The sequence below is a fragment of the Ammospiza nelsoni genome, chromosome Z (genome assembly GCF_027579445.1).
Source record: "Ammospiza nelsoni isolate bAmmNel1 chromosome Z, bAmmNel1.pri, whole genome shotgun sequence".
Lineage (NCBI taxonomy): Eukaryota > Metazoa > Chordata > Aves > Passeriformes > Passerellidae > Ammospiza > Ammospiza nelsoni.
Window position 1 is genome coordinate 54,262,009 of NC_080669.1, and position 22,823 is coordinate 54,284,831.

General features: G+C 38.1%; 1 protein-coding gene across 1 annotated transcript in view; it reads left to right on the top strand.

Moving 5' to 3' along the window:
- The window catches only part of ANKRD55 (ankyrin repeat domain 55), a 45,970-nt gene extending 23,640 nt beyond the window's left edge, over positions 1–22,330 (top strand). The window contains exons 7-11 of the mRNA XM_059492845.1: positions 7,115–7,299; positions 8,935–9,102; positions 10,927–11,591; positions 17,055–17,156; positions 22,077–22,330. Of these exons, the coding sequence (XP_059348828.1) occupies positions 7,115–7,299; positions 8,935–9,102; positions 10,927–11,591; positions 17,055–17,156; positions 22,077–22,330 (1,374 nt within the window). The remainder of the gene's footprint in view (positions 1–7,114; positions 7,300–8,934; positions 9,103–10,926; positions 11,592–17,054; positions 17,157–22,076) is intronic.
- The last annotated feature ends 493 nt before the right edge of the window (positions 22,331–22,823 follow it).

Below are 22,823 nucleotides of genomic sequence, written 5' to 3' on the forward strand. Positions count from 1 at the left end.
TGCATATCTATACATGTCCTGATCTCCTATGCCCGACAAAAAGGCACTTGAAGACAAATACTTCCATTTCTCTGATAGAATAAATCCTTATTCATCTGCAGATTTAAAAAATTACCTCTTTTCCAAAGCATGTAAAGAGCTCATTTGGAGAAATCAGTCCTTGCAACAATGCAATAGCAGGGGAAAGTTGCCAAGTGATTTTAGTCATAGTCATAGTCATTTACACAGTAAATCATATGCACTTAGACTCCAAGGGAAAATAAATTCTCAGAGAGACTTGGCCAGTGTTTCATGAAGGGTTTTGTTTGAGCAAAGAGAGGGTTGGAGAGGCAGGGACATGTGATAGCCAGAATCATGCCTCCATGACTGCCTTTGTCATTCGGTACTTTTTTCCAACACACATGAAGGCTGCTAAAAGGAAAAATATTTTAAAAATATTTTAAATGCCTTAGCTGTACCAGAGGCAGCAATGCTCTGAGGACCACAGGACTTTCCTGTACAACAACACATTTTCTTTCCCACAGTGCCACAAACTCAAGCCAAGCTGGGTTGCTCTGACTCTGCAGAGATGCTGTCTCAGTGGGTGTGTAAAGCTGCAGCACTTGGGTGAGGAGAAGACGAATGAGCTTCTCTCTGAGCTGACTAAGTCTCACCAATATATCTACAGTGGTGTCAGAGGAGTTGTTAATTTGTATTGGTTTGCCATAAGAAACACACTCTGTGAAGTGCCTGGGCTGCATTGAGGGAATCTCTGGCACAGTTTCTCTGGCAGGAGGTAAGATGAAGCTGGTATTATGACTTGCTTCTTTCCTCATCACAGAGACCAGTTTTCCGTGTCCTCTCAGGGTAGAGAAGCCACAGGGTGCTCTGAATTTTTGCTCACTTCTCCACTGCCAAGTTCAGCCATCTAGCAGCCAGGAAATTAGGTAGAGTGAAGGTGTTTCCATTTCTTAGCTTTGTCTCATCTTGGATGCAGAAGGGGGAGGTGCTGGAAGTCCTCGATGCATGGGGGAAAGCACCAATGTGTGCAAAACTCTTCAGTAAGCCAAACTGCCAATATAAAGACATTTCCCACAGCACTGTTTGCTGCAGACTAGAAGCAACACTATGTCTCTGTTTTTGAGTCTGGCATTCTCCATCCTTAAAACAGCAGACACCGCACCTGCCACAAGATAGATTTCTGAGAACTGCCTTAATATCTCATTCCAACCTGACTTATCCTCACAGCTGATGCAACATTTATCTTGCTCTGATTCTAGGGTGAAGTTCTAAATCATATTACAATAAAAGTAATGATGTGATGCACTGCTCCAGTGCTCTGCCTGTGAATATGAGGAAAATGGCACATCAGTGAAATTAATCACATAAGGGAAAAGAACGTATTGGAAGAACAGCTGAGTTCTGCCAGTATAGCTGTACCTAAACACAGTTTCTGCCAGAATAGCCTTGAGTTAAAGACCAAGGCTTTTCAAGATCCAGTCAAGAGAACCATGTGGAAAATAATGTGGAATGGCTTCTGCTTTTGGTAAATACTGAATTTTAGAATAAAGAAAAAGGTTAAAAAGTTATTTGAAGGGAAGGATGTATTTACCAACATAATAGTTTCATCTAGGGTTATAAAGGAAAAAGTCCACAGACAAGTTATTTGTTCAAATTTTGCTATAGGTTGCTCAAAAATACTTTAAATGGCTCATGTTTCCTTATTTCAGCAAAGAGAAAAAGATTTTTATTTCATTTGGCTGTTTTATTTTCTAATGGTCCTGCTGGTGTTACAGTTGATTTCAGATTAAAGTATACTACGTGTGTCTGTTTGTGAAGGATAAGAGGAAAGACAAAAGGGATTCTCTAACATAAAACTCAAACGGCACCCAGGGATAGTTTCCAGGAGGAAGCTAGAAGTACTTATGTAAATGTAATTAATTTTGCTTTTTTTTGTAAAAGTGAGTTACCTCCCAGAGTAGTGCAGTGACAGTATTTGTTTGTTGCTGCCCAAAGGAGTGAAATAATGCTAAAAATCTCAAGCTGCTCAGGGGTAGCTTTGGGTTCATAACTGAGAAATCAGAAAATGACAGAATGGAAAAGAGGAAAACACAGGCAGACCTAAAGTTCAGTGCTAATGATAAGAAGCAACATCAAGAGCTTCTAGTGGGGACTTTCCTGACAAAGATGGCTGTACATATAAGAAAGCTTTTAACTGCATGCTAATACAAACAGACAGGAAATATAAGAGAACTAATATGACCTAACCATATAATCTCCAGAGGCATTTGCTTGGTAGAAAAGTATTTTATCTGGGTTTCATGAGACCAGTTTAGTGATCCATAGCTTGTTCCTCTACCCATCCCATCTCTCCATTACTGGTTGAAGGCTTAGCAGACTCCTTTCATATGACTCCTCTTTGACAACCCATTATCTAGTTTGCTAGAATATTCTGAAGAGGGGAAAAAATAGCCATCTATACAGTGCAGTGTAAACAAAAACCAAACTTCTCAATGTTTATTGACACTGAAAACCTGGCAGAATAAAATGTAATGTTATGGTAAAATATTATGAAAGTGGCAAGAAACTTTCTAAGTAAAATTATTGTTCTGCTTATCAGTTGGACATAGAAAGGGCTGAAATGTAAGAACCATGATTGTAGTAACAATGAGGATAAATTGAGTAGACATAGCTGAAAGAAGTGTCGAAACTGGAAAAGTGTCACAGAGGTTTGGGATTCTCCTCATGGTACTTGATTAGATAGATACTTCCTGAATAATTATTTTCTTATTTGGAAAGCACTGAGAGACGCAAGTCTCAGAAGTCTGACTTTCATTAGCCAACTTATGGAAACCAGAGTTGTAATCAAGTGACAGAGTTAAATATCTGTTAGTGATTTGGCTGTTTGCCATTGTCTGGAGATGATACAAATCTCAGACAAAAATTTGCATAAAGCACAGAGTTTTTCTTACAGGGGCTCAGGGATACAGGCTTTAGGAGATTTCTTCTTCATAAATATCCTGGTTTGAGACAAGTAAAGTCACCCTGGAACAATAAAGTATGTTTAATTGAGACAAGGGATTGAAGGAAGAAAATTTCACTGAGGAGAATCAATAATGGGTGGAAGCAGATAAAAGTGTGAGATGGGAAAAAAGTCCTGGGGGAGGAGCAGGGGAGGGGTGGGGAATAGTCCTGCAAAACTATTTAGAAACAAAAAAAACAAAAACAAATAGCAAAAATTACTGATAATCTCTGAGAACATTTTAATCTCTGCTGTAAAGAATTTGAATACAAAAAGGGAACATGAAATTTAGTGATGTGTGCAGTAAGGTTACAAAAACACATAATTTTCCTATGGTAAATTTACCAGAGAACATCCTGGTCTAACAATAGTACTGTGGTAAATTTACCACAGGAACACTACATTTTTGGTGACCATAGCTCAAAGCTATCAATCTCAGAATAAGGGCTCTGTAAGCATTTTTGGAGAATTTTGAGTGCAATTTCAAAAGAGCCAAGAGGAATTTAAAGATAAGAAGGCATTCCTAAGAAGAGAGAACTGGAAAGCCACCAAGCAGTCGCCCAGAAATCTCATGCAGCAGAAAGTTCAAATATTAGGAAATATTCTTGATCACTTAGAAAATGGAAGTAACAATTTGATTGAATTGTTGAAATGAGGCAGAATTTTTATAGCCATCTTCAAAGCAATTACTGCTTCCTCAGATAAGAGGCTTCTATACCTAATAAGGTATAGTATGTTTGAACATCAATTAATCATTTTAATCCCATGTAATAAAACACAAAAATTCTGGAAAAGTGACAAGATAAAGCTCATCACATGGCACAGAAAGCTTGCTAAGCATGTGGCAAATACAGTGGTCATTAAAAGTCTAATTATTTGTTCCTTTCTCATTTGAGCAGTTTAATGCAAGTTTAATCACATGCAAGTTTAATCACATTGAATAACATCAATAACACAATTTTTATAGGCACAACTTGCTGTAATAGAACTCTCTCCCAGATGTCTCACAGGGGAATAAGCCATCAAAATCAACCAGAGACTTGTATCACACATCATATATTCTCTATCAGCCACATTCAAGACAGTTCAGATAATCTTTGAAGGTGAATATCTCATAGACTGTCCAACCAGGGGTGTATCATAAGAATGTTTTTATTTGTTCCATAATGAGGTGTCAAAATACAGCGCACACATATAACTCACAGTGAAAATCAAATTACAGGGACATCAAGTACTTCATGGCTAAGGATGAAATTCAAAAAGATTTTGAGAAATTGTAGGAATTAATTGAAGTTAATAAAATAACACTGTATACAGAATTGTGAAAAAATTAAAGGGTTTTGTGCAAAATTAAGAGTAATAGACTAGCAGATTACAAAAGTGGTAAGAGTTTAGGTTATGGTGTTGATATAAATCAAACAAACATTATTCTGGGATTTATTAACAGACATATGGTACATGTGGGCTGCAGGAAGTAATTTTCAATGTCAGGAGAGAAGCCTCTGCTGGATAATTGTGTTGTTTGGAGTGCCAGGTTTGAAAGAAACTGTAGACAAACTGGAAATAGGCCAAAAGCAAGCACCAAGTATGATAAGTGCATTGGAAAACATGACCTGCACAGGGCAGTTGAAATTGTTTGTTTAGTCTAGAAAACAGAAGATTGGTGGGAGACAGAACAGTCTGTAAAAGTATAAAATGCCAGTCAGAAAAGTGGGAAATTTCTTATGTGAATGCTAAGAGTTGTGCAAGAACATGGAGGGACTGAAACTGCAGCTGCAGGGTGTGAAATTTGGACTTAGCAAGACAGCGTAAAACTGGAGGAATAGTAACTAGGAACATGAATACAGAAGTAGTAAGGTACTAATGTAAATTATTTTTTGTATCAAAACTGACTTAGAGAAGGATGATAACACATAGATATTTATTATGGTAGTCCTAGAAGTATGTAATAGACTTCTAGATTTAGCTGGCCTTGAATGTGACTAGGGATTTCACTGATGCTAATGATGAAAATATGTAACTGGGAATTATTACCAGTATGGAGGATATTGCTATCTGGCATAAGGACTGGACAATAAAAACAGCAGTTATTCATAGGACCTCAGTATTCCTGAATATGGGGATCAACCCTCCTCTTCCTAGATATTCAGACAACCATAACTTAATTTGAGCATGGTTAATCAGGTTGTTACAAAATGCTGGCCATAGAAAATAAGCTTGGATTACATGATCAAGATTAGACTCTAAATTAAGCAAAGTACATGTAAAACTAAATTCCTGATTTCAGAGGGACATGTTTTGATAGATTAAGGAAATTCTCAGCTGGACTGAGTAGTTGTGAGATCACAATGTTCCAGGGACCTGGAATGTATCCTCTCAATGGTTCAAAATATGGCAGGAAGCTGAATCCCAAGAGCAGAGAGGAAAAGTGTATAGTAGAGTCTTGAGATAATGGATGTCTACCCATTTTTAAAAGATATATTTAGAATAAGTAGCTATCTTACAAAATAAGATACAAAAGTACAGAGAAGCAAAAGAAATTGTATCTTAAAATCCAGAAAACAAGAGTGTGATTAAATGTTGAATAGAGGCTGGAAGGAAATTACTTTCAGGGATAAGACTTGATATTACTCTTGTTTAATATTTTCATAATAACTTGACATATAATACAGGAGCTTTGTGATGAAATCTGCCAATAATAAAAAACTGAAAGACTAACAGGAAGGAATGGGGATATCATACAGGGTTATGGATCACCTTTAAATCTTGAGCAATATAAATGGGACAAAATTGGATAGGATAAAATGTATAAGTCAGGCACTTTGGTGTTAGTAACAGAAGGTCCTCCCCAAAACTAGAAACTCTATGCTTGGAAAAAAACTTAAGGAAGTACTGAGGTGCAAAGGGTCATTCCAAAATGACTAGGAGCTTCTAATGGGACGCAGCTGTGAATGAGGCAAATGCTGTTCTGTGACATACTAAAAGAGGTATTTCTAACACAAATAAGGAAGAGCAGTGTCACTGTAAAAGATCTGGCAAAAACATCTTTGTATGACTAGTACAATTTTAAAAATCTCTCTTCAAGGAAACATAACTAAAACACAATAGGAAATTGGTTACTAGGTTAATGAGAGAAACAGAAAGCATATTTAAAAAAAAAAAAAACTTTAAAAGACCATGATTGGTTAGAGCAGCAAGAGAACAATTCAAAAGAGATGTGATGATTGCCTATAAATACATCTGAAGAACAAGTACCAGTAAGAGGAAAGGAGTATTTAATCCAAATAATAATGCTGGAACAGAAACAAAAGGATATAATCAGCCCTGAGTGTGAATAGAATTTAGAGATACAGATCATAAAAACAAAGAAGTTCTTGAACTGTGTTCCTTTGAGAGTAATGGGGGCAAAAGTAACCTAATTGCCTTTAATGGACAAAGTTTATAAGAGGAATGATGTAACATAGCTTCAAGTGATTGCAGGGATTGAATTTGATGATACAGAAAGACCTTTGCAACCTTGTGTTTCTGTTGTTATAAAAAAGTAATGAATTCTTTTGCTCTGTTTCCACTAAGGTAGGATATAAAATGTTCAATTTCATTTGCAGGTTAGAGAACAACGTCGACTTTCTATTAAGACACCAGACACCAGAGCAAACTAGCTAAGAAGGTTTTCAAGAAGCACTTGAACAAATATTTGACATGGCTTTTCTAAGTGTACTGAGACAGACTTACAGATATGGGTTGGTTTTCTGAGGTTCTTTTCAGCCCTAAATTTCTATTGGAAAATATAAGCTTCTGTTTCTGGACTCTGGCTTAGCAAAACAGGAAAAACCACAAGTAATTTCTATTAAGTAATTTACACTCTACAACTTCTGGAGATATTTGCAGTTGTTCATTATTTATTATTTTTCCAGTGTTCAGAGTGTTTTAGAAAATTCATAAAGTAAGCACAATTCCCAGCTGGAGATTGGAAGATTTTGGCTTTTATATCTGGAGATTCTGGTATACACACAGACGAATACCATTACTGTATTTAGCATTCTCTAGCAGAGAAGATGCAGCCTGGTGTGAGCTCCATTGTAAAACACTTTCCCTCTCTGAACTTCCTTCCAGAGTGGCAACAGGATTCTGTGTTCCATCATTCTGGACCACTGGCAGGGACCATCAATAATAAATTGTGATGATGAGAATGGCAAAACATGCATGCACATTGCTGCTGCTGCAGGCTACAGCGATATCATCAGTGAGCTGGCTAAAGTCCCAAAGTGCAACCTGCAGGCCCTTGATGTGGATGACAGGTAACCATGGAAACTCTGAAATTGCTGCTCCCTTTCTAATAACCTGAGACCAGCTCTGTCTTGTAATCATGTTTCCTGTTTCACAGGCCATGGCCTAGTAATGCCCTGCACTCCACAGAGAGCTGTGCTTGCTCAGAAACACTGCAAACCCGTCCAGCTTACATGTATTGTACTTAGTACCATAACTGACTAGAAACAATTATATTTAGCTTTCTATTTGTTCTAGAAAAAGAGCTTATTTCTGTAAGGACTTTGCCACGACTCACCTAAGTTTCTTTCAATCAAAAATGAACATTATTTTTAAGACAATACAATAGGATCCTGCAACTTGAAGCCAGGATGCTGCTGTTATTTGTATTTAAGAAATGGCAGTGTTCTCTTGTTGTATTTAAGATGAAAATATCATACTCCTACAGGACCAGAGGAACCTCACCTTCCATTCTGAAAAGACCTGTGATTTCTGCTGCAATTAAATCTCTATTTCATAAGTACAGAAGAGTCATCTTTCCTCTTTTTCACCCCACACCTACCTTCCTTGGAACTTTGCTCATAAATGTATTTAATGCAAAGAGAACCAGCTGGCTATTCACATTGATTATTCTGCTCAGTGAAGCAAAAGCCAAGGTTTTCTTGGCTTAGGCCTTTAGGTACTTAAAATAATATCATTCTTCATGGAAAAGTGCAATAAAATGGAACAGAAATAAAATGAACAGGGTTCTGGAGCAGTTTCTAAACATCATTAAAATGTAGTTGAGCAGGCTGTGTTTCTATGGAAAGAAGAGCAAAGGGAGCAAAGCCTACACTTCAAAGTCCATTAAGATATGACCACCTATTCCATGTGCTCAGATATTTCCACAGAATGTATTACACTCAGAGAGGGAAAAGGTAAGCTTTTCACTACAAACATATCTATAAGATTTTCATTCTGTTGTGTTTCTGATTGCACCCAAACTGAAATCACTGGGACTGAAAAGCAATAGAAAGAAAACTTTCAATTTTATTTTTTTTATTCTTAACACTTCTTTTGTGATGTTGTCTGTGCTTTCAGGTTTTTCACAAGAACAATTTGGAAACAGGACAAAAGTTTCTAAATACAGGATGCAGATTTTATGCCAACAACAAAATCAGTTTGATTCTTCTGCAGAGATTCAAAGAAATTATATGTGCTCTGGTCTGTGCCTGTACTAGAACTCAGAAACTGACAAAGTGGCAGTCTGGTAGATGTGTTCAGTCCTTGTCATTCATCTGGGAGAGGCTTCTCTAATTACCTTCATGGAGAGTCCTCTGCCAACCATGGCTAATTGTGGTTGGTGTAAAGATGAGAAGAGTTTCCCCCTATGCAGTGGACAATGAATTTTTTTTTCAAATTCTACTCTGAAAACTTCAGTCACTTTTCCTACTGTACAATTCCAGCTGTGGAAGAGATGCTATTGTATAAGGTATAGGCATTTTGCAGCCCCATGTCTACTTTATCTGCAACTAAATAAATGCAGCTGCAGCCGTTGGCTGCAGAATTTCTTAAAATGTATATTATTAATCTGCACAAGCATATCCTGTGCACACCTCACTATGTCATTAATAGCTTCAATTGTAAATCTATTCATCTATTTTAATGATACTCCCCCTTTCCTGTAGGACTCCTTTGCACTGGGCTGCAGCAGCAGGGAAAGCTGACTGTGTGCAGACACTGCTAGAACTGGGGATAGACAGCAGCCCTCGAGATATCAATGAAAACACTCCTCTGACATATGCAATATACTGTGGGCACACGGCATGCATCAAGCTGCTGACTCAGGAGAGCAGGTAAAAGCAAAGTTCACATCTTGCTCACATGTTGCCACTGACTAGAAAACAAATTTGTTGGGTTTTGAATACTCCCGAAGGGTTTGGGCCTTCAGTGGTGTTTCCCTGATCCATAGGCAATATTTGTTTCATATTCCACCAATGCTGAAACATTACAATCAGTTCTCTTCACAGAGACTCTTCGCTGAGGTTGAATACTGCTCTAGCAAGCAGCAGAGGGCTATGAAAAACAAGTGTGTATAGCTCTTGCTCAGTCACCTTCATGTAGAAAACTTGTATAACAGAATAATTTCAACCCTCAGATATATGTAACTTGCACTTCTTTGAAATCTCTGCACATTGTCTGTGTGCTCATATAACCAGATGGACAGATAGACTGAACACAAAGGCAGATTTGACAGAAAATAAAATAAATCTTGTTTTCTTTCTCAGAGTAAGGGTTTGGTAGTATTATCCTAGCCTTCTTTAGTTCTTTACCTTGATGTGTTTTTTTATTCTGAGTTCTCATCAGTTAAAAAATATAACAAAAGACTTACCGGTTACAGTCTTCCTTTCTTTGTATTCTTCCTTTTTCAGCAGCTGTTGTCTAATTAATTTCCATTCTTCTACTTCAAGTATGCACTTACATTTATCTCCCCATTTCTTTGCACTTTCCCCTCCTTTCCAGTCAGAAGTTAGTATTATGTGAGACACAGGTAATATTACCTCTCCCTTTTTCCTGCACTCTGTATATTAGAGAAGGTCAGAAATTAACAAAAATTTTGTCTCAAAACCACTACAGCAATACTGACACCATTTTTGGTTTTGCTTTTTTTATATGTTCTCTGCATTCATCGTGCTTATATTTGTAGTTCTGTAGCCTATTGTACTAGTGGCTAGTTTTCCCAGTAATTTTCCATGGCCTTTCCCTAGGCAGAAAGACAAAATAAATTCCAGAGCTCCAAGTCCCATGGGGGACAAGGGCCCCATGCTGTCTTGGTTCTTCCTGGCTACCAAGATTGAGAACAACTCTGTGAGATACATTCTCATGGACAGAGTACAGCTAGTACCAAGGGAGGGGCTCAAGAGAAGGGGCTTGATCTGGGGCGGGGGGGAATTCCATCACCACCCATCCTCCTAATTGGTTCTTTTTATCAATTATGCTAATTTCCTAAAACCTATAAAAATGTACTCGCCCTTGTGGCAGTGGGCTTTTTTGGACATCTTTCCAAAACTGCTCCTGAAGACCTTCAACAAAAGTCCACTTTTATATTGCCTCCCATATTAAAATTCTCTTGAGTTTCATTTCTAGTTTGGAAAAGGCAACAACATTAGTGTAGGTAATTATCTTGACCAATCTGAAACTGTGCTGGACCTCTTTAGCATAAGCAAGGCAAGGGAAAGGGCAAACGGGAAAGAGGAAAAAGGAAAGGGGAAAGGGACAGTAGGAATGGAGAACTAGTGCCTTTTTTTACAGTGTTTGCAATGACCAGAAATACCTTTTTCCAAGTATGACATAATACAAATACCTGATTTAAAAGATCACAGCATGTTCTTCTCATTATCATTAGATCTTCACATCTGGTAGATACTGAAGCCACAAAAATGTGTTTGCTTTTTTCCCAGATATCTGTGCTAAGTTACAATCATTAAGATGATTGTAAGATAATTCACCTATAAGAAAGAGTGACTTAACACAGTAGCATTTTCAGTCTTTTAATTACCAATTGGGATCCTAATTTTCTTGAACCACCCATGCAATATTGCTTCTTTAATGGAGTAACACAATTGATATTTTCTCATTGTCTGTTAGTATTGACATCACATTTTGTTTTGTATTTCCAGTAGATCTGAGTCAGTTCATCAGTTGCACTCCCAGAACAACAGACTTATAAAGAAAGAAGGACGATTCAGCATGCTGAACCAGATCTTCTCTTGCAAAAAGAAGAAAGATGATCAGAAAACCAGTCAGAAGGAGAGAAGCGGGGATCGGTATCCTGGAGAAGAGACCTCAGAAGTAGATGATATCATCACCCGTTTTGATGGCATTGTGAATAAAAATTGCAAAGACATTCCAGATGCATGTAAGACCACCCCTGACTTTGAAAGAAGGAGCACAGACACTAAGTACTTCATAGCAGAAAAGAAGAAATCAGTATGTCAGGGACTCCCACCCATCACCACCCAGAGCTTCCCTCCAATCACTGCAGGCAATTCCTTCCTAACTGCTTCCCAGAGCAAAATGTCAAGCTTCTCCTCCAGCTCCAGAACCCACCATTTTCCATTCAAATCTCAAAAGAGTAGGGGTGAGCACAACTTGCTGGACAACACAGACAGCTGCCAGGCTTTGCTGGATGGTCCCTGGAACACAGATTCTAAACAAAGGCTCTCTTACAAAGTCTGTACTAGGACTTCTTCAGACAAACTGATGAATGGCTTAGACTCTGATAGGTCTCACCATGTGCTTTTGTGCCCTCCCTGCCTTCCCTCACTTCCCAGTTCTCCATCAGGTAATTTTTTTTCTTCTCTATATCCTAAATCCTATAATAGCTACTCATGTAGCAAATTGAGACAGAAAAAAAATAGAGATTAATAACTTTTCTGTTTTAAATTTTTTTTCAGTGTCTCCTTTATGTGCCCATCACAGATAGCATGTGGGTGGGACATCAGTTGGAAGCTGAAAAGAATTAGGAGAAATAGGAGATTTAATAGGTCTGATGAGCAAGCAAAAATGCAGGTATCTAGGAAGTATATAAGGCACCTGAGCAATAAGTGCCTCCATGTAATATGTATGTGCTTTGTGAATTGCACATTAACACCCACTACCACACCTGCTGCCTTGTGTCCACATCTAGTCCTGGATGTAGGTGTGCAAGGGAACAGTCTTGCCCTCAAATCTCTAACTGTGCTGAGAGCTGCTTCTGGATCCAGCCAAGTCCAGTGCCATGCTGGACAGCTTTATGCCATGTCCCCTTACCCATATAGTTATATTCTGACTCCAGGCTGCAGTGGCACCTCTTCCCACCCTAAACACACCCTGAGTGCCAGCTCTTTGGTCTGATGTGCTGTTCTTATGGTTTCTCCAAAGCTGAATTAAGGTTGCTAAATTTACAGAGCTGGGACAAATGCTTTTATGCTGTGGTCTGGAAGTTGTAATGCAGCAGTAATGAAGCAGAGCATTAGCATTCTAAGGTGAACTTGATACCAGAGTTTGGCTGGATTTGGGATCTAGTATTTTGTTTGACTCACGTCCATGTTTAAATGAATCTGCCTGGCTGGCCTGCATTCTGGAGTTTACTTTAACATATCAGTGTCTCCAAATTCATCTCCTTTGGGATTAGTCCCATGCCAAAATTAAACACATCTAGCATACCTTCCAACCTCTGCAATATCTAACTGAAAATGAAGCAAGCAAAAGCAAACCCCAAACTTCCAGTATACCATTAAAAGGAGTAAAAATTTTACAGTAAGTTAATCTACACTTAGCCCAAGAGACATGAGCCCTTACCCTTCAGTGGAAAGAGGAGTGAACAGAAACCCTGAGAAGAGCCCCCAGTTAGCTGCGTGATAGTGCAAACTGTTCTGAAATCTAAGTGAAGTGAACTACAAAAAAGCAAATCTTTGCACACAGGTCTGACAACTAGAGCAGAGACAGCAATTTCAGAATGACAGGCCATTATACATACAATGTGCAAATAAAGGCTGGAAATAGCTTTTTGGTGTAAAAAGGAGCTACTTTAAAAGTGCCCCTTCCTGGATGCCAGGCCACATTCCTGAAAGCTTAATAGAACTGCTCCAAAGGTGTCACTACTTTTTTACTGTGCACTCTTCAGCTGCTTACTCAACCATAAGAGCCCCAGACTCCTCATGCCCAGCAATGATTGCTCCTGCACGACTCCTTCCACACCAGATTCTGCAAGGTTCAGCTCACATGTGGAACACACGAATACCTGCAGGGCTACTTTACAGCCTCACTGTAATAGGGTACAGGGAGGCTAAGATATTTGAGATCATTGAACTTGACAGCAGTAGCAGAAATGAGTTCAAGCTGGATAAACCAAACTGGAGGGCAGCTATTTCTGGGAAAAATTCCTGTTGGAATTTGCTAGACTATTTATACATTTGATATGGAAGTAACTACCATGTTATTTAAAACGTGATTATAGATTTTTCTTAATATTGTAGTATACTACAGTGCTAAGAAAATGGCTAAATCCTTGTCTGCTCTGGACAGAAGGATAGGTGGTTTTCCTGGAAAAAATGTTTTTGTGGAAAACCTTTGACAAAAATCTAGTTGTTATAATGGGAGCCATCTTTGAATGCCCAAATGGAAGGTAAGTTATCTTATTTCTGACAGTTTGTTATCTCTATCAGAAAATAAAAAGCCTGAATCTTCTTTAAGTCTTTTCTTTGTACCAACTCCATTTTAAAATTTAATACCATTTTCCAATAATGAAACTATGCCTGTAGCTGGCAAAAAGGACCTTCCTCTGAAACATGTGAATTAAAATTCTCTAAGGAGGAAGAGAGTGTCTGACAGGAATGCATTGCACAACACAGATATTGTCTCACATTTCTTCATGATAAAAAGATCTCCTTATCCCTCTTCATGCCTATGTGTGTGGTTTAAATCTGTCTGCTCCTGTAATTAAAGCCACCTGACTTTTTGTGAATTAGAACTGCATTTACTGTATGAGCTCCAGGGCTCCCAGGTCTCCAGTGTGCTGTGCCTGCAGGACTCACAGGGATCAGCAGCAAAGTCTGGTTCCAGCCCAGCCAGCAAGGCTGTGCAGGCTGCCCTCTCTCTGAGGAAAAATATCTTTTGTTGGTTTTTGTTGGCTTATTGTTGGTTTGGGGGTTTTTTGGGGGTTTGGGTTTTGTTTTGTTTTGTTTTGTTGTTTTGTTTTGTTTTGTTTTGTTTGGCTTGGGGTTTTTTTGGGGGGTTTTTTGATTGGTTTGTTTTTTTGGTTTTTTGTGGTTTTTTTTGTTGTTTGGTTGGGTTTTTTAATTGATTTTTCTTTCTTTCTGCAGGAGACTTAGCTGAGGGGGGAAAAAGCAACATCCGGTTTTTGAAGACACTGAAATGTTAATACTTCATTTCTCAATTCATGACTGGGGGGGGACTACATGTAATTTCCTAATCACTGAATATCTAGGCCAGGATTGTGGGTATCAATATTCTAAGAAAATGCAATTTTAAAATTCCTCTCTGTGTTGACACAGAATGTTGATTGTCTTGCATGACCATGTCTATTGTCAAAGTCAAAGCTAATTTTTGTGCTCACTTGTTACAAAGGCATCTGGCACATATATGTGTCAAAGCCTTTGGAGGTTTTTTGTTCTATTATCTGTACTCCTGGGAATGAAAAATGAGTCCATTTACTAGCTGAGCATTACCACTCACACAAAGAGGAGAGGTTGCTGTGTGTAGCAATGAGAATTACCTTACTACTGTGCCATTGGTTTCTCTCAGAATTACTGCCCTCCACTGAGAAGAGCAAAGACAGTCTATACTAAAAACTGTCAAAATTCCATGAAAGTTGGCCACCCACAGTACTGAGCTAGCATCAAAAATCTGAAGCATTTACTTATGAGCTTTGCAATCATCTCTTTTTGCAAAAGGTACTCCCATCTACATTCTACAGGGAAAAAGTGGAAGTAGAAAATTCCAAGTGATATGGGTAACAGGAGCCTGTCTCAAGTATAAGACAGCTCTGAGGTGCCTCTCACCCACTTGTCTTTTGCGTTACTAAATTTCCAGATGTAAGATGATACTTTATTACAGATTTTATTACAGTACCTTCTGTTTACTTGAATAGGTAATGTAAAAAATGGGCTATTATTAAGTTTATGGTGGTATAAGCAGTATGGTATAGTTCAACAAGAAGCATTTTTTTGCTAGGAAAGCAGAGCAAAGCTGATCAGTGTGGCTGTCACTTTCTCAAATTTAAGAACCAATTTACTCTGAGACATTCATCAAACATTAACAACTTTTACGCAAAATACATTACTATGTGGTTCACCTTCCTAAATGCAAGGAAAAATTAAAAGAAAAAAATACAGCCTCTAAAAAGACCCAAATGTAGTCCTGCATTTTATAAGAATGAAATTGGTTTTTTTCCATTTATTCAAAAATAACTGCAATCATAAATGTGCTCTTGGGGACAGCAAAGATGATATTTTAGAGAGAGAAAAACTGTTTTTCCAGATGTTACGTGAAACAGATAGAAAGGAAAAGTAGAAGAAAACTTCCACTTGCTGCCAAAACTTTTAACAAGGATTCTTTTACAAGCATTCATATAATCCTTGCAAACATGATTATGTTTTGTACCATTGTTTAGCTGACAGATATCCCATTTATGAAATGAACATATCTCTTGATAGCAACAACTACCTCCCATCATCAAAGCCATAATGGTACCTACACAATAAGCCATTAGTTCTCAATATAAGCATCACAGAAACCAATATAACTTGAATTGCTCTAATGAGAGCAACAAACGATTCTCTGCTATATTGGAATTGATATATTTAGTCCTTTGTGCAAAGTGGATGCAAGGTCTATAGAAGAAATTTACCAACTAGACACTAGAGATATTAAAAAGTAAAACACAGGGAAACCAGACTGAAGTCTGTTAAGCAGAGATTCTTCATGCTTTAGCTCAAACACATCAGCTTAACCACAGGATCCAGCAGACTGACCCAATGTCTATCAACTGTTGTGGCTTTTAGACCAGATCCTTGCTCCATGCTGGACTGAAGGCTGCACTGTAACATGGTGGTTTGCCTGACCAACACCACAGTAACTCCTTTCACACAGAATCTGTTTAGTCATCAACATAGTTACAGCAGCCATGACAGATACTTCTGTGCACCTTTAGAAAACTTTTAGAAAACTGTTTTTCTACAGCTTTATCTTGCACAGCCCAACAACACATAGGCATTTTCAAGTACCAACTGCAAAGCCAGAAAGGCAATTAATGTCATTCCATCTCTTCCTCCTGCTTAGGATATCCTGCTACATCCACCCCGTGTCTCCCCTTGTCCGTGTGCTGACAGAGCATATGCCTGCTCTTCAATGAGCTACGTTGCAAAGCCATGCTGGATGAGCAGCTGCTTGACAAGACATCCCATTGCATGGCTCATCACAGACTTGGTGATAACATGAAAAATAATTTGAGGGACTCAAGCATCACAGAATAAGATCAGCTCAGGAAAAAGATCTGGTAAAAATGTTAACTTGGTGCTTGAGTTCCTACTTTTTTCAGTATTAGACGTGTCCTTTATGCAATGAAATGCATTACATCATCTAACTTACTGTCTTTTTTAATAATATTAGACCTAAGTTAACTTTAATCTTAAATAATGACATGCCAGAATTTACCAACCTTTCCTTTTCCAGTATATACTCTTCTTGATGAAAATGGTACTGCCATAAACATGGTTTTATAAGGATCAGTATAGCCTTCTGTCAGTTATGATGTGCTTTCATCTGCAAAAAAACCCTTTCAAAGCTCATCTTTACTGCTAATAGCTTTCAATGTCCTTTTCCAACCAGCAGTTGAACTCTGGTTTTGTTTTAATACTTATAAAGGCTGAGACCCTATCAGGACATTTTGAAAACTAAAGCTTCAATTTTAAGATGAAATCATCTATTTGAATAATTTTACAGGTTTAGATTCCAAAGATTCTTACAGAGACCTAGCTAATAAACTGTGCCCATTTTAAGACCTAAAGCTATATTATATGAGAGGAAACTATAAGGGTATATGTGAAGGTTGTACTCAATCAATCAGCCCTTTTTGTGAGTTAGTGAACTACGCAACAGCTTCTTTTTTTTTCAGTCAGTGGTTTCTTGTTATTACATATTTCTGAGAAATACTAAGTAAGTTTTCTTTTCTGGAAGCCAGAAATGCACAGTTCACCACACTAGTTACAATTGTTTCCATTATGATTTTCTTTTTCTTTCACAGGTAGAAGTTTTCGACAGATGTCCATAGACCAACACAAAGTGAAAAATGTTATACCTGTACAGAACAGCCTAGCTCCAATACCCAACCACAGTGCTCACAAAAGTAAGTACAGACAAGTGTCAGTTACTGTATCACACTGCATGCCTCCATCTGAGTGCTTGAGAGAGGTTTCATGTTCGTTTTCCACAGCATCATGGAATGGCTGAGGTAGGAAGACACCTTTGGAGACTGTCTGGCCATCCTCATGTCCACAGAGAAGTCACCTACAGCACATTGCCTAGGATCACACCAGTTTTGTTTTAAATATCTCTGAGAATGGAGATTGAGACTACACACTTTATCTGTGTCATCTCTCAGTGTTTGACGACCCTCAGAGAAAAAAGTTTCTTAGTACTGATTTGTGGCCATTGATTCTTTTCCCTCCGTAGGACTCCACTGAGAAGAGTCTGTCTCCTTCTCCATTACTCCACACAATCAAACATTTATACATATTGACAAGATTCTTTGAGCTGCCTTCTCTTCTTGAGGCTGAACAGCCCCAGCACTGTCAGTCTCCCTTTTAAGGCTGACACCCCAACCCTTTAGTCATCTTCATTGCCCTCCATTGGATCTGTTTCAGGATGTCCCCCTCCCTCTGTGTACTGGGAGCCTCAGAACTGGACTCAGAACTCCAGATGTGCCTCAGCCAAGCTGAGTAGAGGGGAAGAATCACTTGTCACAATCTGCTGGCAGTGATCTTCCTGAAATACACCCACGGATGCCGTTGGCTGTATTTCTGCATGGGCACATTGTTCAGCTTGGGGAAGCAGTGGTCCCAAGGAGCAGGAGAGCTTCACCCCACTTCCAGAGTCCCAGCAGAGTGTCAAGACTGGGATTGTTCCAGGCTGTAGTTTTCTTCATACACAGACATCAGCCCTACTCCCAGCAGCATCCTAACCTCACATTCTTGTGCTCAGTGGATACTGGATGAGGATTTACAGTTTTCTGACTGTCATCCTGTGGATCAGCCAAGTCCAAAAGACATTCAGATCTAAATTTAAGATTCCCTGTAATGTATAATCTGAATGTCAGAAGCAATTCTGCAGTAATGACAATATTGCTAGAAAATAGGCAGAGACAGCCTTACAGGGACCATCAGATTGGGTGGGGATATACAGAATCCTGTGCTGCTGCTGTTTTCTACATGAGACAGGAAGAAGAAAAGGTGTTTGAATTACTGAGGTGGTATTCTCTGTCTGCTCAGGAGGAAGAAAATAATTTAATTGCTTTTGATTGCTTTTAAAATCCTAGGTCAAAGCATTCTAATTTTTAAGCTTTCTACTCCTGTTCTCTGTGTCTTCTAGTTATAGTTGTAAGCAAAATCCTTAAAAAATCTTTCCTAATAATTGTTGTTCTTGCATTAATTCATACAACTGGTCAAGAATTTAGTTCTAAACTCATGCCAAAAACTGTTTTACAAATAAGATACAATTGTCACAATTAAGAATAATGTTCTTTTAACTAACACAGCACATTTATCCAGGTGCCATTACTGCTTGAACATTAGTTCAAGCCAGTAACAGAAAAGCAAAGTTATTTGAAAAATAGACTGTATTTCTTGTTAACACAAATGACATATTTGCTGATAAAGCTTTCTAAATTACTGTTTCAGAGTCTCATCTCAGTATGAGATTTCACACTCATCCTCCATCCAGCCCTAAAAATATTATCCTTTTGGACATAGCCTTTATCCAGGTAAAGTGCTCCAGCAACAAAGTCTGAGTATAAATATTTGTGTTTTCTCTAGTATTTTTAATACACAAGATGTGTGTTAAAAATACACTAAGGGAAAAAAAAAAAAAACACCAAAAAAAACCCGCTATCAGGAAGTTGGAACAATAAAATAAGCAAAAACTAGAATGAGAACTGAAACTACTCAGAAATAGAGAAAGAAGAAGTATCTCCCCCCAAAAAGGAAGGGCAATGAAAAAAGAAGGAAGACCTTTTTAATCTCTCAGTAAAAATGTTTTAAAATACACATTAGAAAGAGGACAATAGGAATGAAACAGTAGCCTGGGAAGAGTACTTGAGTGATTTTAAACAATAAATTCTCACCCTTCAGATATTCCCAGGGCCAGAGATCCTTCACATGACTTCTTGAGTAGCCTCAGCGCAGACTGCATCTCCTATTCTGCAGGCTGCTGCTTCATCCCCCACACACTCTTTCTATCTCATCATGCAACACTTCCAACAACCCCTGGAAAACAGACTGTCACACACTCCCCACAAAGTGCCAGAAAAAATCTTCAAAAAAATATGGAACTTCTAGATGTAGTTAAGAAGGTCAGATATTTCTGGAAGCATCAGAGGAGACAACATGTGTCTGATACACAAAAAGGTGACATTATTAATTGCTGGGAAAAAAAACACCACAACAATAAATTCAAAAAGCAAACTTGAAATCTGTTTCTATAGGTGATTTAACAATATTTTCTGGAGATCTGTTGTTGGTTTTTGCCATTTTTCATCATGATTTGACGTTTCTTCTTTCCCAAGTTAACAGCAAAGCATTCCACAAAGCACCCACACCACTGCAGAAGGCCACTGTTGTCCAGTGCTTGCAAGGGAGGGGAGTCTAAGACTCATTCTTCTGTTGGACTCCATATTCCTTGGGCAATGCCTTTCTGACAGCCTTGTTTTTGCCTCTGCACTTTGTAATAGCAGCCACTCCAGAGTCTCTGCTGAGTGGAAAAGGCTTCCTGAACCAGTAGCTCCTGCTGTTCAGGTCTTTGGTGACCAACTCTGCCCTCTGTGTGAATCATTAATGGTGCTTTTCCTGTGTGTAGCTCCTGGGGCCTTAAGGGCTCTGCCTCCCACAGATGCCAGCTCTGGGTCCAGCCTCGTGTGTTTCAGTACATGTACTAATACTTGTCATTATATGCATTGTTTCAGAGCCGTCCATGTACCAGCCCTGAAGTCCTAAATTGAATATCCTAAACTGAGCACAGTATGTGGGACAGTGTGGAAGGCATTGGTGTTTGGATTCTTTGAATGAGCTTGAGTTTGTGATGGCTGCTCAAATGTTTATGATTTGCTGACATGGGGTTGAAGTTAAGCTACAGTATTTTTGGCCTACTTAAGTCCATCATTTAATGCTAATGTACATAAAGCACATAAGGCTTTATAGATATTTTTCACACAGATGTGAACTTTGAATATATTAACATATGACTATGTTCCAAAGAGGGACACAAGTAAGCCTCTCAACATTTGCTGAATGCACACCAAAATTTCAGTGAACTCAAAGTATTCTACCACATGCCAGAAAACAAATGGGCTCATTTATTGTATATAGCCCTCCCAGACTCACACAAATTCAGCACCAACTAAAGCAAAGTATTAATGATTTGGGTGTTTTTTATGGAAAGGAGAAGTGATTTACTGAATTTCTGAACATGAATGAATCTTAAATATGACCAATGAATTACAGTACACTGCTGGAGGCCAGGCAGCTGTAGTAAACACTGTCTGCTCAGGTAATCACAACTTGAATAGTAATTGAAATTAGCTTAAAAAGAAAAGAATCTGCCCAGTTTCTAAATCCTCTCTATAAAGATCCTGCTTTGGCCTAAATCCATACCTGGTAAGCTTTAGAAAAGTACTGCTCCTGAAAAATAAATAATCAGTTATTAAATTAGTATAAGGTGCATGCCACAGTGGATTATGACAAGAACTTTAGCCTCTTTTGTACCATGTGTATAGTTAGATAGATAGATAGATAGATAGATAGATAGATAGATAGATATAGATGATATAGGTAGATAGATAGACAAATATATGCAGTGAGGGCCCACAGCCAACATTAGAGAGGTAGCATTTATTTTCAGTGGGGCAAATTAAATGAAGCACAAAATTTCCAGCAAGAACACTGAAGAGGAAAGTGTTAATAGCCTTTCAGATAATTCATCACAAATACACAGATGGAAGGAAATCACAAATACAATGAGAACGCAACCAATAAAAAAATTAATGTAAAGAATTGCAAAATTCTGTTGCCAAAACAGAGATGATGTAGCTCCAGAAAGAACTCTTTATGTGCTTAAACTATAAAAAACAAAACTGTTTGTATACAAAGAGCTTGTGAATAAAATAGAGATCAAATGAAAAGAAGCTAATGCAATTCACGATAAATTGACAGCACAGAAAAATAGGTCTACAATTATGGCTTTGAATTCTCCTTTTAAAAAAATCAGGGAATCAGTGAGTTGTGTGAAGGAAGGATCCTGATAATTTCAATTTAAAGGAAATACAGAACTATATTAGCTAAGAAGCACAAACAATGTTACACTGATGACTGTGAGCTGGAGATTAGGCATTATCTAAAGCCACAGTTTCTTACAAGACAACAACAGAGATACATAATGGGTGTGCCTCTCAAGTGTTTTGGTGTGTCTTGGTGTGCTACAGGGTCATGGGCTACTTTTGTGGCCCATGAATAGTAGAGCATGTGTGGACTTTTGTTTATGATTGACTGTGCCTAGAGGAACCCAGACACAACATCCCACATTCTTCATTTCATCTTCTTTAGATTTTGATCAGCATTTACCTTCAGCAATAGAACATTTTTGTTAGAAATAATATATTCCCATGGAACACTTCTGTTGCAGTCAGTCTGTGATTTCTAATGAAAAAAAATATTGTGAAAATTTCTCAAACGGACCAAATCTCCTCCAGAAAAATGATGGGTTCTCTGCTTATCAAAAGTGAATTTTTGAACTTTTCAAGACTTACTGGTCACTAAATCAAAAGTAAATCACTTAACACTGGAGTTGTTTCCTTCAGATGAAGATAATCCTTGCCAGGCTTATCTTCATCTGAATACAAAAATACAATATTTTATTAGTATTTTGATCACATTTTTAAAGTACAGGCTTGAGTACACACAGTAAGAGACAACAGTTCAAAGGAAGTTGCAAAATCATTTGTAAAAATGCCATGCTTTTCACTTTCTGTGCACTTTCTCTTTTTTCCTATTTCCTCTAGTTCAGCTGCCATCTCAGGATGCTAAGAAGGTTAAGTCCGTACGGACTGGTGCAGTTATTTTCCCACCAGCTCCAGTCTCCAGATCTCCGAAAACAGGACATTCTCAGAGTCAGATCCTCTATTCTCTCCTGCCTGGTCTATCAGGAGAACATCTAAAACCAAGCTGTGTCCTACCTGCTATCCCAAACCAGAAGAAATCTAATCCTGAAGAGGAGCTTGAGAAATCAGTTGCCAAATCAGATGCTGAAAATTAATTAATTACAGTGGCCTAAATTAGTTGAAATGTGTCCAAGTGGCTGCTTAAAAGATAACTTTATAGTTACTGTTTAAAAGATAACTTTACAGTTAAATCTCATTAATTTGCACTAATGATGGAGCATAACAAAAACCAAGGTAAGGTAGCACATAACAAAAGCTGCGCTGTGTGTGTATATATGTATATGCATTTGCATTAAAATTTTCATTTATGATGAAATTACTTAATCAACATCTAATGTGTAGTAAATTTATTATGTGAATGGAACCCACCCTCATAACATGATTTTGATGCAGCAATGTGCTGTTAAGCCTTTCACAGAAAAAAGGAACAAAGAGTAAGGTTTTCTGCATGATTTAAAAGTTGAAACTAGGGAAACAAATTGACAGGGCTTCTCTGTAATTCGTAAATGCAAAGGTGCTGATTCTGATGCTGTGTGCCGTAAAAAGAATCTTTTTAAGATTGAGAAAATAAACTCAAAATAAAAGGCA